The sequence below is a fragment of the Cetorhinus maximus genome, unplaced genomic scaffold, assembly GCF_964194155.1.
Source record: "Cetorhinus maximus unplaced genomic scaffold, sCetMax3.hap1.1 HAP1_SCAFFOLD_2580, whole genome shotgun sequence".
Classification (NCBI taxonomy): Eukaryota; Metazoa; Chordata; class Chondrichthyes; order Lamniformes; family Cetorhinidae; genus Cetorhinus; species Cetorhinus maximus.
In genome coordinates this window covers 1-16,327 of record NW_027598515.1, presented here as the reverse complement: position 1 = coordinate 16,327, position 16,327 = coordinate 1, and the positions used below count along the sequence as shown (strand labels likewise).

General features: G+C 51.4%; 1 protein-coding gene across 1 annotated transcript; it reads right to left on the bottom strand.

The window, feature by feature from the left end:
- Positions 1-3,411: 3,411 nt before the first annotated feature.
- Positions 3,412-16,066, bottom strand: LOC144677485 (collagen alpha-1(V) chain-like). Its single transcript, XM_078537563.1, has 4 exons — positions 15,960-16,066; positions 12,794-12,863; positions 6,967-7,200; positions 3,412-4,295 (listed from the first exon to the last, which is right to left on the bottom strand). The coding sequence occupies exons 2-4, from the start codon at positions 12,854-12,856 to the stop codon at positions 4,149-4,151; spliced, it is 444 nt and encodes a 147-aa protein (XP_078393689.1). The 5' UTR covers positions 12,857-12,863; positions 15,960-16,066; the 3' UTR covers positions 3,412-4,148.
- Between the last annotated feature and the right edge of the window lie 261 nt (positions 16,067-16,327).

The following is a 16,327-nucleotide window of genomic DNA, read 5'->3' as shown; positions in this document are numbered from 1 at the left end:
CATTCAGCCAATTTCGGATCGACCTTGCTGCTGTGCCGATTATTCCATGAGTTTTAACTTTGCTCACAAGTCTGTTTTGCTTCACTGAAATGCCTTTTGGAAGTCCATGTACACCACATCAACAGCATCGCCCTCATCAACCCTCTCCGTTACCTCTCTGAAAAACTCTCGCAAGTTGGTTAAACACAACTTTCCCTTAACAAATCCATGCTGGTGTTCCTTAATTAATCCAAATTTGTCCATGTAACTATTAACTTTGACCCAAATTAATGCTTCTGTAAGTTTCCCCATGACTGAAGTTAAACTGACTGACCTGTACTTGCTGGGCTTACCTTTACACCATTTCTTGAATAAGCGTGTAACATTTGCAATTCTCCAGTCCTCTGGCACCACCACACCCCCACCACCCCGAGTCTAAGGAAGGCTAAAATTATGGTCATTGCCTCTGCAATTCCCACTCACTTCCCCCAGTATCCTTGGATGTATCCCATCTGGTCCTGGTGTTATATAAACTTTTAAGTAAACCTTCGAATTAGTTACTCCCTTCTCCGCCGTGGCCTGGTGAGTGTTTATTTAATACCTCAGCTGCCCTCTGCCTGCCTGTGTAAATACCCCTTTTGGTTCCGAATCAGCCCTTCTCCTCTAATCACCCTTCAAACCGAGTGGAGATGGCTACCACATTACACTACTTCTCCTTGCTTTAGACAGCCACCAAGGTGCCAATGTCGGCATTCTGGCTGCCCTCGGCAGAACCTCGTTATCTCACTCTCTTCTCTGCCCTCCCCCCTCCAACCAGGTTCCTCTTTACTTCATAGACTGCCGGTCATACCAACTCTCTTCTGATCCTGCAACCTTCTTCGAGAAGTGACCAAGTTCTGGAGCAAACTGCCCATAAGGGGAGGTGATGGCTTAGTGGTATTGTGGCTGGGCTTAGTGGAATTCAATTCTAATGATGACCATGAAACCATTGTCAATTGTTGTAAAAACTCAGCTGGTTCACTAATGCTCTTTAGGGAAGGAAATCTGCTGTCCTTACCTGGTCTGGCCTACATGTGACTCCAGAACCACAGCAATGTGGTTGACTCTTAAATGCCCTCTGAACAAGGGTAATTAGGGTTGGGCAATAAATGCTGGCCTGGCCAGCGATGCCCACACCCCATGAACAAATATTAAAAAATTTACTTCTCTCTCCTTACGTGTCCAAGTATCTCCAACTCAATGCGAGACATCTACTCGTTCGCTCGGGGCAGTATCACTGTGTTATGTACCTCCTGTGTTATATCTTAGTACAATGTAGACATTGGACCAAATTTTAAAGACCGACTGCCTTACAAGTGATAAAGTCAGATGTTCAACCCCCCCCCCCCCCACCCCCCGCCCCCCCCACCTCCTTCCCTCTCTGCCCTAAATTCCTGCTCTCAACAAATGTTCAGCTCCCACTCTGTTGATGCTGCTCTCTCTCTCTCTCCACATTCACAGGCTGCCCTGCCTGGGGAGGTTGCTGGAAACTGTTGCTCACCTGCACTGGCTGCAGAGAGAGCGAGAGGAAGCCAGGGCAGTTACGGAAGGCGGAGTATGTACTGTAATCGTGAAAAAGCCCCTCCATTCAGGCAATAAGACCTTCAGCTCAAGGAAACCAGGTGCCATGTTGGAAATCCCTCAACTTCCAGTTAAGAGGAAACAAGGACAGACTGGAACAGTGTCCATTGGAGGTGAAACATTATAACTCCTGTCGATGTGGGGTGGGGAGAGGGATTAGTTCTGGAGCTGGACTTCAACCTCCTCCAGTCAAAAGGTACATTGGGAAGAATCCACTCACTTCTGAATCCGTAGGAGCAAGCGATTATTTATTGTTGTCTCATTTTAATGCAGAACATTAGAAAATAGAATTCAATAAATTAGTCTTGCCTCTAATGACGCTGGGAGCATAATGTTGAAAAGCTAAAGGTGTCTGGAGAGCCAGTCAAAGTAAAGAGAGAACAAACTGGCGTTAATGTAACGCCTTTCGTGAGCACGGGCTGTTCCGATGTGATTTAACAGGCAGGAGGTTTAAAGCATTGCCACCGTGGTACAAGGGGAAATGCAGCAGCCAATTGGCGCACAGGAAGCTCCCACAAACAGCAAAGTGGGGGGAAAAATTTTTTTAAAAACGATGGTTGGGGGAATCAATATTAGGCTCAAGACAGCAGGGGCAGCGTGCCCCACGCCCCCATCCAACACCACCCCCACCCCCAACTCTTCCTCAAAATAGTGGCCATGGGATCTTTCACATCCATCTGAGTGGGCAAGATAGGCCCTCAGTTTAACGACTTGTCCAAAAGGGGCACTCCCTCTGGCAGTGCAACATCACCTCTGGCAGTGCAGCACCCACTCTGGCAGTGCAACATCACCTCTGGCAGTGCAGCACCCACTCTGGCAGTGCAACATCACCTCTGGCAGTGCAGCACCCCCTCTGGCAGTGCAGCACCCCCTCTGGCAGTGCAGCACCCACTCTGGCAGTGCAGCACCCCCTCTGGCAGTGCAGCACCCCCTCTGGCAGTGCAACATCACCTCTAGCAGTGCAGCACCCACTCTGGCAGTGCAACATCACCTCTGGCAGTGCAGCACCCCCTCTGTACTTCAGCGTCAGCCTTGACTTTTTTTTTAAAAAAAAGAAACATCTCTGCGATGGGACTTTTGAACCCACAACCTTCTGACTCAAGGGACACAAGGTGTATTCCCCACGGATCCGAGGATTGACAGCCGAGTATATCACCACCCCACTCTGTCCAGGCAATTGGGAAGGCCGTGTGCGAGCAGAGGGGCGGCTCTGGAGCGGACAGAGTAAGAAGCTGGCGCTTGCCCCCTTCTCCCTGTGAATTACAATCAAAAACCGACAAGAAAAGAAGAGACAGGCAGGGCAACATTGGTGATTTACGATCTATTAAAAGATCCGCTCCACTCAAGACAGACACAGTACAGTACAGTACAGCGGGTGACCCTACCCACACGGCGCCTGCAGTTTAGTTCTCAGGCCAAAAGAGAGAGAGAAAAAAAGAATAAAATGTGACGACGACGACAAAAAAAATAATAAATTGCACCAGGGTGAGTGAAAGTGCAGTACAAGCTTAGTGAGCTGCTCAGTCTGTAACTGCAGAGGGGAGGAGGGTGGGCTGTTGAGGGGCGGGAGGAGGAGGAGGAGGAGGGTGTGTGTGTGGTTGCAAATAGTATAAGATGCGAGGGAGGGGAAGAGGAGGTAGAAGGAGAGAGAAGGTGGCATCAGGACATAGCGAGAGTATGCATTAGTGAGCCATGGGGTGGGGGAGAGAGAGAAAAGCACAGGGAGGGGGGAGTGAGTGAAGGGGGGAGTTAAAAAACCACACGTGAGCCACCTTTCAGCGATTCCTATACAGAAAATTAACACAACAAGCAGCAATTTATAGATATATTTTACATTAGAATTAAAAAATACTTACAAACATATAACACTCTGAGCACCTTTTTTTGTCTTTTCAAAAGGAGAGTAAATACAATTTGGAGCACCATATTTACTGGGTAAAGCTTCACAGACTTAATTCATCATTTCTTTAATCAAATTACGGCAGGTTTGCGAATTAAATAATATCGTCTCTCTCTCTCTCTCTCTGTTCGTGGTTTTATATTACAATCTATGGAGAACATTTTTAATTAAAAACAAAACAAAAAAAAACACATTTCTCATTTCGCTGGTCTTCTCGAAAACAAAATAGTCCCGCCTCAAACCAGGACACTACCACCACAGGGGAAACGGGTCTTTACAGGGGGCAAGGAGGGGAAGCAGGAGGACTATTTAATGTACACGGTTTCCATGCTTTTGTGTGTGTGTGTGGTTTTTTTTGACACACATGTAACTGTTCTCTCAGGGTGTCCAGGCAGAAGACCACACTGGTCAGGGGGTAGATCCCTGGCTGCAGGTTTTACTCCTCCCCTCTCCCCTGCCCTCCTTCCCCCTGAAGTGCTGGAGGGCGGGTTATAGGTGAGGAGGAGGTGAAGAGGAAGAGGAGGAGGAGGAGGAGGGGGGAGGTAGGGTTAGTGGCGGTGATAGTGAGGCTAGTCGTGGTGGGCCGGGTTGGGATGCCTGTGTTTTTTTTTTCCTTCCTTCATCGTGTTTTTTCTCTCTCTCTCTCTCTCTATCCCTGGAAGCAGACGGGTCCCACGTCAAATCCAAACTTCTGGTTGGGTTCGGCGAAGTCAGTCAACAGCACGTCGACGAAGGGCATCTGCTCCACCTGCGGAGTGTTGATCTCCAGGACCGTCTTGTCGCTTCCTTTCCTCAGCTGGGAGAAGACAGGGCAGAGACAGAGTGTTAGCGAGCAGCAGGTCCCAACAAGTGACAAGACCCTTCCCCACATCAACCCCACTTGACAAACCGACAGACTTTCTCTCTTCTGTTTCCCCCCCTCCCCGCCCTCTGCCAGAGCTTCAATCGTAATGTCCCCCACATTCTCCCTCTCTCCCAGCTTTAACTTCACTTTTCTATCTCTCTTTCTCTATGGGAAATTTAACCACTGATTTTGTCCCTTTCAATCCCTCCCTCTCTATCTCCCCGGGTTCAATCCCTCCCTCTCTATCTCCCCGGGTTCAATCCCTCCCTCTCTATCTCCCCGGGTTCAATCTCTCCCTCGCTATCTCCCCGGGTTCAATCCCTCCCTCTCTATCTCCCCGGGTTCAATCCCTCCCTCTCTATCTCCCCGGGTTCAATCCCTCCCTCTCTATCCTCCCCGGGTTCAATCCCTCCCTCTCTATCTCCCCGGGTTCAATCCCTCCCTTTCTATCGGCCCAAGTTCAATTCCTCCATTTCTATCTCCCCGGGTTCCGTGTCCAATTTCCACCTCCTTTTTGCTCTTCCCCCCAGGTTTAATCTCCCTCTTCCCTCTCTCTTTCTCTCCCCAATGTTTATTCTCCAGTTCCTTCCTCCCCTCTTTCTCTCTCCTTCTGGTCATCAGATACTGACCATAACCAGACCATCACAAGTCAGCTAACTGGACATCCGCACGACTTTTCCCTCTCCCCCAGGTTGAATCTCCACTTAGCTCCGTCCTTTTCCCTCTCCCCCAGGTTGAATCTCCAGTTAGTTCCCTCCTTTTCCCTCTCCCCCAGGTTGAATCTCCAGTTAGTTCCCTCCTTTTCTCTCTCCCCCAGGTTGACTCTCCAGTTAGTTCCCTCCTTTTCCCTCTCCCCCAGGTTGAATCTCCAATTAGTTCCCTCCTTTTCCCTCTCCCCCAGGTTGAATCTCCAGTTAGTTCCCTCCTTTTCCCTCTCCCCCAGGTTGAATCTCCAGTTAGTTCCCTCCTTTTCCCTCTCCCCCAGGTTGAATCTCCAGTTAGTTCCCTCCTTTTCCCTCTCCCCCAGGTTGAATCTCCAGTTAGTTCCCTCCTTTTCCCTCTCCCCCAGGTTGAATCTCCAGTTAGTTCCCTCCTTTTCCCTCTCCCCCAGGTTGAATCTCCAGTTAGCTCCTTCCTTTTCCTCTCCCAGTCCCGCACACCACACCGTCTCTCCACCCCATACCCCTGCCCTCCAGCCCTCCCAACCATGGGGTTTAAACTTTGCTTTCCCCCCTTCCTTTACTAACTGGATCTTGGTCAGCGGACTCCAACACTGCTCAAGAATCCAACTGGGAGAAAGCTCCAGGGCTTTCTGCTCTCCGGCTGAATTCACTGAGTTTTGCTCACATCGTGGGGAATGAGCAGAACACTTCATGGCAGTTTCTGCTCAACACTGATTCCTCCAACGTTAGATACAGAGTAAAGCTCCCTCTACACTGTCCCCATCAAACACTCCCAGGACAGGTACAGCACAGGGTTAGATACAGAGTAAAGCTCCTTCTACACTGTCCCCATCACAACTCCCAGGACAGGTACAGCATGGGGTTAGATACAGAGTAAAGCACCCTCTACACTGTCCCCATCAAACACTCCCAGGACAGGTACAGCACGGGGTTAGATACAGAGTAAAGCTCCCTCTACACTGTCCCCATCAAACACTCCCAGGACAGGTACAGCACGGGGTTAGATACAGAGTAAAGCTCCTTCTACACTGTCCCCATCAAACACTCCCAGGACAGGTACAGCACGGGGTTAGATACAGAGTAAAACTCCCTCTACACTGTCCCCATCAAACACTCCCAGGACAGGTACAGCACGGGGTTAGATACAGAGTAAAACTCCCTCTACACTGTCCCCATCAAACACTCCCAGGACAGGTACAGCACGGGGTTAGATACAGAGTAAAGCTCCCTCTACACTGTCCCATCAAACACTCCCAGGACAGGTACAGCACGGGGTTAGATACAGAGTAAAGCTCCCTCTACACTGTCCCATCAAACACTCCCAGGACAGGTACAGCACGGGGTTAGATACAGAGTAAAGCTCCCTCTACACTGTCCCCATCAAACACTCCCAGGACAGGTACAGCACGGGGTTAGATACAGAGTAAAACTCCCTCTACACTGTCCCCATCAAACACTCCCAGGACAGGTACAGCACGGGGTTAGATACAGAGTAAAGCTCCCTCTACACTGTCCCATCAAACACTCCCAGGACAGGTACAGCACGGGATTAGATACAGAGTAAAGCTCCCTCTACACTGTCCCATCAAACACTCCCAGGACAGGTACAGCACGGGGTTAGATACAGAGTAAGTCCCTCTACGCTGTCCCCATCAAACACTCCCAGGACAGGTACAGCACAGGGTTAGATACAGAGTAAAGCTCCCTCTACACTGTCCCCATCAAACACTCCCAGGACAGGTACAGCACGGGGTTAGATACAGAGTAAAGCTCTCTCTACACTGTCCCATCAAAGACTTCAACCCAATTTCAGTCTATGGGTGCATTCTGGATCATTTTGACACTTGTTACAGAATGATCCCTGACTCCTTTCACGTTCAATAGCCGCGTTTCACAGCCCCACAGAGAAGATTGTGAAGGTGTTGAGCACTGAGACTGACCGCGCAGCCATCCACGATGGCTTTGATGTAGGGGTTGTTATCGAAGGACATCTCCTCGTCGTTGGATCCCAGGAAACGCATGGCCTTGTCGTAGTTGTCGGCTGCCAGATCGTGCCAGGCAACAGAGCGATGGCAGTGATAGGTGAAGTTCTGGCGAGCTGACACACTTAGCAGCCTCAGGAAGGTCATTTGGACAACGCCGATGGGGTTACTGTTTGAGTCCACGTAGGAGAGCTGCAGGAGGCGGTGGGGGGTGTGGGGTGGGAAGAAAGAGATTGCCGTTATATCACACCGTCCAGTCCCTCAGGGTGTCCCAAAGTGCTTTGTCAGGCAATGAAGCATTTTATAACGTTTAGTCCACTGTTGTCATGTAGGAAACACACCGTCCAATTGTGCACAGAAAGATCCCACAAACAGCAATGTGATAAATGACCAAGTAATCTCTTTTGATGATGTTGAATGAGGGACAACATATTGACCCACAGAACACCAAGGAGAAGACACCAGGTCATCTTAGAAATAGTGGCCAACAGATATTTTATGTCCAGCTCAATGGGCAATCAGGCCTCAGTTTAAAATCGCACCCAAAAGATGGCACCTCCAACAGTACAGCACTCCCTCAATGATGACTCTCTGATAGTGCATCACTCTCTCAATACTCTCCCTCTGACAGTGCAGCACTCCCTCAGTACTCTCCCTCTAACAGTGCTGCACTCCCTCAGTACTGACCCTCTGACAGTGCCGCACTCCCTCAGTACTGACTCTCCGACAATGCAGCACTCTCTCAGTACCGACCCTCCGACAATGCAGCACTCTCTCAGTACTGATCCTCTGACAGTGCAGCACTCTCTCAGTACTGACCCTCCGACAATGCAGCACTCCCTCAGTACTGACCCTCTGACAGTGCAGCACTCCCTCAGTACTGACCCTCCGACAATGCAGCACTCTCTCAGTAATGACCCTCTAATAGTGCAGCATTCCCTCAGTACTGACCCTCTGACAGTGCAGCACTCCCTCAGTACTGACCCTCTGACAGTGCAGCACTCCCTCAGTACTGACTCTCCGACAATGCAGCACTCCCTCAGTACTGACCCTCTGACGATGCAGCACTCTCTCAGTACTGACCCTCCGACAATGCAGCACTCTCTCAGTACTGACCCTCCGACAATGCAGCACTCCCTCAGTACTGACCCTCTGACAGTGCAGCACTCCCTCAGTACTGACCCTCCAACAACGCAGCACTCTCTCAGTAATGACCCTCTAATAGTGCAGCATTCCCTCAGTACTGACCCTCTGACAGTGCTGCACTCCCTCAGTACTGACCCTCTGACAGTGCCGCACTCCCTCAGTACTGACTCTCCAACAATGCAGCACTCCCTCAGTACTGACCCTCCGACAATGCAGCACTCTCTCAGTACTGACCCTCCGACAGTGCAGCATTCCCTCAGTACTGACTCTCTGACAGTGCAGCACTCCCTCAGTACTGACCCTCCGACAGTGCAGCATTCCCTCAGTACTGACTCTCTAACAGTGCAGCACTCCCTCAGTACTGCCCCTCCGACAGTGCAGCACTCCCTCAGTACTGCCCCTCTGACAGTGCAGCACTCCCTCAGTACTGACCCTCTGACAGTACAGCACTCCCTCAGTACTGACCCTCTGACAGTGCAGCACTCCCTCAGTACTGACCCTCTGACAGTGCAGCACTCCCTCAGTACTGACTCTCCGACAATGCAGCACTCCCTCAGTACTGATCCTCTGACAGTGCAGCACTCCCTCATACTGACCCTCTGACAGTGCAGCATTCCCTCAGTACTGACTCTCCGACAGTGCAGCACTCCCTCAGTACTGACCCTCTGACAGTGCAGCACTCCCTCAGTGTTGAATTGATAATGTTCGCCCGCCTTATTGGCTCAGATTCCTGGATTCGGACTTGAAACCACACCCTGTTAGACTCGGAAGTGAGAGTTGCATGGCCACTACCACCTAGAAGGTCAAGGCCAGCAGATACATGGGAACATCACCACCTGGAAGTTCCCCTCCAAGCCACTCACCATCCTGACTTGGAAATATATCGTCGTTCCTTCACTGTCGCTGGGTCAAAATCCTGGAACTCCCTCCCTAACAGCACTGTGGGTGCACCTACACTACAGGGGCTGCAGCGGTTCAAGAAGGCGGCTCACCACCACCTTCTCAAGGGCAACTAGTGATGGGCAATAAATGCTGGCCCAGCCAGCGATGCCCACATCCCGTGAATGAATAGAAAAAAAAAGCATGTTTGAAACATTTCCCCCATTTCTGACGGAGACAGCTGAAGCCAGAAGGGAAGGGGTTAATGGCCCTGAATTCGCTCTGAGAGGTTCTACAGAGTGAAGTTCCTCAGTTGGAACCGAATCGATGGAAAATTAACCTGTTGGAGGCTCCACTTTCACGATGGGTGAGAGAAAACGCCTTCGCTCTTCACACACGCATACACACAGACACACACACACACACCAAGACTGTGCACCATCATCTCACGTCCCGCAACACTCTAGAATTACTGTTAACAACAGGAACTTATATTTATATAACGCCTTTAACACAATATAATGCCCCAAGGTGCTTCTCAGGAGTATCATAAAACAACGTACTAGCCAGAGCCACCCAAGGAGATACCAGGTCAGGTGACCAAAACCTTGGTCAAAGGGGTAGGTTTTAAGGAGTGTCTTTCAGGAGGGAGGCCAGGTGGAGAGGTGCAGGGAGGGAATTCCAGAGCTCGGGGTCCAGGCCATCAGTGGTGGAGCAATTATGGTTTGGAGCGCCAAAGAGACCAGAATTAGAGGAGTGCAGATATCTCACAGGGATGTGGAGCCAGAGGAGATTACAGAGGTAGGGAGGGGGCGAGTCCACAGAGGGATTTGAAAACAATGATGAGGATTTTAAATTCAAGACGTTGCTTGACTGGGAGTCTGTAGTAATTATGGCTTTAGTTAGTGTGAAATGTACCTTTAAGAATAATACTTGCGAGGCAAGATCACATGACCTGTATTAACCAATAGGAGAGTAGTGCAGGCTACCTCAGTAGCCAGTGTAGAGTTGGAGTTGAAAGCACACATGTGGTTGCTGTTGAATATATTGTAAATAAACTTAAAGTTTCCACCCAAAAGTCATTCAGATCAACTCTATCATTAATAGTACAACCCGGCCACCCTACAACAAACTGTTGATGAGGATAAAACAGGATTGAACAGAAGAAATCAAGTTAGGAAGAAATCGGCACTGTACTTTGCCCAGTGATATAAGTAGCAAACTCCATTAGAATTGAAGAAGTTATCCCCTCTCAAAATGCCACAATTTGGGGGAATTGATCCTTTTGAACCTGTCACAGACGATTGGTCTCAATACATGGAATGCCTCACGTACTTCTTTCAAGCGAACAATAGTACGGGGGAAGAGATGAGACGAGCGATCCTCTTGAGTACTTGTGAGACCAAAACCTACAGTCTGATTCAAAGTTTGACGCCACCCAGATGATGAGCACGTCCCAGTTCCACTGGAACTTTTTTTACTGTTAAATTTTTTAGATTCCTCGCTGGTATGTGCTCTACAGATCAGAGACTGGAAAAGTTGGGACCCAGTCCTATCTCAGGTACGAGAACAAGTGATACATGGTTGTCACAGGAACCCGTATCTGATTAAATGAAACCATACTTCAACAGAAGACATTAAATAACCAGCCAGGATGGCATCTTATTGTGGGGAGCATGATGATAGTTCCTCTTAAAGGGAAGGGAGCCATTTTTAATTGAACTACACAGTGCCCATCCAGGAATTTCCCGCAAGTAAATAAACTTAAAGCTTCCATCCAAGAAGTGGCTACAGATCAACTCTATCACTACTGGCACAGCTTGGCTTTTGACCCGAGTTAGGACACAGGTTGCAGAGTTTTGGATGACCTCAAGTTTACGGAGGGTAGAATGAGGGGGTGCGTGAGCGTGGGCCTAAAACAGTGTCACCCCAGGGCCTTCAGCTGCCCCACAATCGGGTTAGGTTAAAATTGCTCCCTTCATATCTCATCAATATCTTTGAGGCACAATTACTTGTTACGCTGGCAAACACTGCAGCTATGGTGCACACCTACAACCAGCAACGAGACCACAATCTGATTTTACTGGTCATTTCGGTTGAGGGAAGAATGTTGTCCAAGGCACTGAGAATTGCCTGCTCATTCTTGACTCGTGCAAGTTGGAATCTTTAACATAGTCCCAAGTGGAGAGAGAGAGAGAGAGACAGGGCCTCGGTTTAACTGGACATCTGAAACTACTGCGCTCCCCAGTACTAATTCCCGGGGTGGGGGGGTGGGGGGGTGGTGTTGGGGAGGTGGGGGAGGCTGGTTCGGAGGTCAGGCTGCCAGCACACCACGAGCCACATCTTCAAGGCCAGAAGGGTTAAAATGTAGGACAAGGTTTACATTTGCGTGCAGAGGTTCGAAAATGAGCAAAAACTGAAGTTAGATTTCAACAGGTCTTGGGGAAGTAATTGAACAGATTAAACGTAGGGAAAGTGGCTCAACAGGAGAGGCATGGGATTTAATACTGATTCCTGTGTGAAATTATACCTCGGGCATTGAGTTTATTTGAGCCTGCCTCTCCTGGAGATTAGTTCTTCCTTGTATTTTCTTTGGTGTGTTCTCAGCCGCTCACCTATGCTCATTACAAACAGACACAGGTGCACAGAGATACAAACACACAGACAGACACACACACACACACACACAGAAACACAGACATTCAGAAAGAGACAGAAACACATATGCAAACACAGGCACACAGACACAGAGATACAAACACAGAGACAGACACATGCAAACACGGGCACACACAGACAGCCAGACACACACACAGGCACAGGAGATATAAACACAGAGAGACACAAATACAGTGAAACACATACAGACAAATATACAGATACACAAAGATTGACAGATACAAACACAGACACACAGACAACAGACACACACACATACAGACAAACACAGATCCAGTGACACACACACAGATATAGACACACACTCAGATACAAACTCAGAGTCAGACTGAACAGACCCAGTGACACACACATGCACAAATATACAGAGATGGACAGACACACCACACACACAAATGTACAAAGATACGGAGACAGGCGCACACACACACATGCACACACACAAATGTACAAAGACACAGGCAGACTCTCACACACACAAAAATGTACAGACAGAGATACACGCATAAAAATATAGAGACACAGCAACAGACACACACACACACCACAGAGGCACACACACACACACACATATGTATATACCCCGCCACAAACTCAGTTTCCTAGGCACTGATTTCACCTTTGTGAAGATGCCCCATGACACCTCCCATTTCGATAGAGTTTGATCACCAGTCTGCTCTTTGGTTTGATACCACATCTTTCTGATTCTGCTCCTCTGAAGGGCCTTGGGGCATTAAGGCAAATTGGTGTAGTAGGTGACCACATATACAAACACACATGTACATATAAACACACACACATGTATGTAGGTATATCTTTGTGTGCATGTAAAGATACCATTTTCAGATGATTGTTTATGGTTTATTGGTGTTTTCCATGGAACAGCTGTCATGTGACAGACAGTCTCAGAGCACAATCCCCCTCTCATCCTCTTTCCGCTGTTGTGCTCGATGATCCAGTGGACACAGGGTCTGCTTGGATGCAAACACTTTGCAACCTTAGAGACTCACATCATGTGTGTGTCACAGCTCGGTACTCTAGCCCCCTCTCCCCCGTGTCCCAAGCAGCTACTGTTTCTTACCTGTGTTCCCCGTTTGAACTCGCTGAACCAGGCCCCAGGATACTCATTGTTCCAGGAAGACATCTTCACCTGTAGATCAACAATCACAACATGACACAGTCCAAACCATCTAGCGAACTCTTCCCTCCCAGTCCATATTCCCCACCCTCCCACCCATATTCCCCGCCCTCCCGGTCCATATTCCCCGCCCTCCCGGTCCATATTCCCCGGCCTCCCGGTCCATATTCCCCGCCCTCCCGGTCCATATTCCCCGCCCTCCCGGTCCATATTCCTCGCCCCCCGGTCCATATTCCCCGCCCTCCCAGTCCATAATCCCCACCCTCCCATCCATATTCCCCACCTCCCCCGGTCCATATTCCCCGCCCTCCCATCCATATTCCCGCCCTCCCAGTCCATATTCCCCATCCTCCCAGTTCATATTCCCGCCCTCCCAGTCCATATTCCCCGCCCTCCCAGTCCATATTCCCCGCCCTCCCAGTCCATATTCCCGCCCTCCCAGTCCATATTCCCCGCCCTCCCGGTCCATATTCCCCGGCCTCCCGGTCCATATTCCCCGCCCTCCCGGTCCATATTCCCCGCCCTCCCGGTCCATATTCCTCGCCCCCCGGTCCATATTCCCCGCCCTCCCAGTCCATAATCCCCACCCTCCCATCCATATTCCCCACCTCCCCCGGTCCATATTCCCCGCCCTCCCATCCATATTCCCGCCCTCCCAGTCCATATTCCCCATCCTCCCAGTTCATATTCCCGCCCTCCCAGTCCATATTCCCCGCCCTCCCAGTCCATATTCCCCGCCCTCCCAGTCCATATTCCCGCCCTCCCAGTCCATATTCCCCACCCTCCCGTCCATATTCTCACCCTCCCAGTCCATATTCCCCGCCCTCCCGTCCATATTCCCCGCCCTCCCAGTTCATATTCCCTGCCCTCCCGCCCACGTTCCCTGCCCTCTGCCCACATTCCCCACTCTCCCGTCAGCAATGCCCACTATTGCTCAGAGGTCCCTGCCCAGTATTCCCCTTCCCCGGGGGAAGAGTGAAATTGAGTGGGGGAACGAGAGGGAGGGTGATGGAGAGAGAGTGAGACACTGAGAGGGGAGCAAGGCGAAGAAAGAGAGATGAAGAGACGGAGGGAGGAATGAGATGGAGCAGGAAGAGATAAAGAGAGGGGTAGAGTGAAGTGGGAGAAGAAAGAGGGCAGAGAGAGGGAGGGGGAGGAAGGTGGAAGCTGTAACAAGAGGGAGGGACAGAGAGAAAAACGAAAAGGGGTGGAGGGAGTCAAATGGTGCTGGACAGAAGGAGAAGGGGTGTATGGGGGTAAAGGGAGGGTGAGGGGAGGAAGGGAGCGAGGGGGGTGAAGGGAGCAAGGAGGGGGAAAGGGAGCTAGGAGGGGGAAAGGGAGCAAGGAGGGGGGAAGGGAGCGAGGAGGGGGGAAGGGAGCGAGGAGGGGGAAAGGGAGCGAGGGTGGGAGAAGGGAGCGAGGGTGGGAGAAGGGAGTGAGGGGGAAGGGAGTGAGGGGGAAGGGAGTGAGGGGGAAGGGAGTGAGGGGGAAGGGAGTGAGGGGGAAGGGAGTGAGGGGGAAGGGAGTGAGGGTGGAGTGAGAGGGGAGAGGAAGCAAGGGGGTGGGGGGGAGGGAGGGGGAAAGGGCGAGTGAGGAGAGAGAAAGGCGAGAGGAGGAGGGATAGAGAGGGGGAGGGATAAGTAGGGGGAGAGGGTGGGGGGAGTGAGGGCAGGTGGATGTGAGGGCGGGTGCAAGCAAGGGAGGAGGGAGGAGGGAGGGAAAGAGAGGGGGGAGGGAGTGTGAGGGGGAGGGAGTGAGATGGGGAGAGAGAGAGAGGGAGGAGAGAGAGGGGAGGGAGTGAGAGAGAGAGGGGAGGGTGGGAGTGAGGGGGGAGGGGGAGGGGGAGAGAGAGATAGGGGAGGGAGAGAGAGGGAGGGAGAGGGAGGGAGGGAGAGGGAGGGAGTGAGAGAGGGGAGGGTGGGAGAGAGGGGAAGGGAGAGAGAGGGGAAGGAGAGAGAGGGGAAGGGAGAGAGAGAGGGGAAGGGAGAGAGAGGAGAAGGGAGAGAGAGGGGAAGGGAGAGAGAGAGGGGAAGGGAGGAGAGAGAGGGGAAGGGGAGAGAGGGGAAGGGAGAGAGAGAGGGGAAGGGAGAGAGAGAGGGGAAGGGAGAGAGAGAGAGGGGAAGGGAGAGAGAGAGGGGAAGGGAGAGAGAGAGGGGAAGCGAGAGAGAGAGAGGGGAAGGGAGAGAGAGAGAGGGGAAGGGAGAGAGAGAGGGGAAGGGAGAGAGAGAGAGGGGAAGGGAGAGAGAGAGGGGAAGGGAGAGAGGGGAAGGGAGAGAGAGAGGGGAAGGGAGAGAGAGAGAGGGGAAGGGAGAGAGAGAGGGGAAGGGAGAGAGAGGGGAAGGGAGAGAGAGAGAGGGGAAGGGAGAGAGAGAGGGGAAGGGAGAGAGAGAGAGGGGAAGGGAGAGAGAGAGGGGAAGGAGAGAGAGAGAGAGAGAGGGCAGGGAGAGAGAGAGGGGAATGGGGAGAGACAGGGGAAGGAGAGAGCGAGGGGAAGGGAGAGAGCGAGGGGAAGGGAGAGAGCGAGGGGAAGGGAGAGAGCGAGGGGAAGGGAGAGAGAGGGGAAGGGAGAGAGAGGGGGAAGGGAGAGAGAGAGGGGAAGGGAGAGAGATAGGGGAAGGGAGAGAGAGGGGAAGGGAGAAAGAGTGGGGAAGGGAGAGAGAGAGGGGAAGGGAGAGAGAGGGGAAGGGAGAGAGATAGGGGAAGGGAGAGAGATAGGGGAAGGGAGAGAGATAGGGGAAGGGAGAAAGAGAGGGGAAGGGAGAGAGAGAGGGGAAGGGAGAGAGAGAGGGGAAGGGAGAGAGAGAGGGGAAGGGAGAAAGAGTGGGGAAGGGAGAGAGAGAGGGGAAGGGAGAGAGAGAGGGGAAGGGAGAGAGATAGGGGAAGGGAGAGAGAGGGGAAGGGAGAAAGGGAAGGGAGAGAGAGAGGGGAAGGGAGAGAGAGAGGGGAAGGGAGAGAGAAGGGGGAAGGGAGAGAGAGAGAGAGGGGGAGTGGGAGAGAGAGGGGGGGAGGGAGAGAGGAGATGTGGACGGTGTGGGTGTAGGTGTGTGTGGACGGGACTAAGTATACAGAAGGATAAGGTTTGTCCTGTGCCTGCCGAGTCCCCACTCACCCTTGCGATTTCTTGTCTGGGAAGATACAGGTCTCTCCACCAGTGGTGAAGTTACAGTAAACCAAGAAGGAGTCGGCCGCGCAGCCCTGGTTCGGGTCAATCCAATATTCACCTGAGAAGGTGGGGCAAGGGGTGAAGAGGAGTGAGAGAGAGAGAGAGAGAGCACAGGGTAAAAACCACAACCAATTCATGAAGTCTAGGGACATAAACAACTCGGCCTAAAGCAGTCGGAAGAACAGGGTGAGATAAAGTACATCACCACTAATGGGCATGCAGTCACCCAGGACAGGCCCAGTCGCCATATTACACAGAGCAAGATCCCAAAGACAAAAGCAGCAGAAAGAACCAATGGTCACTGAATCTGTTTA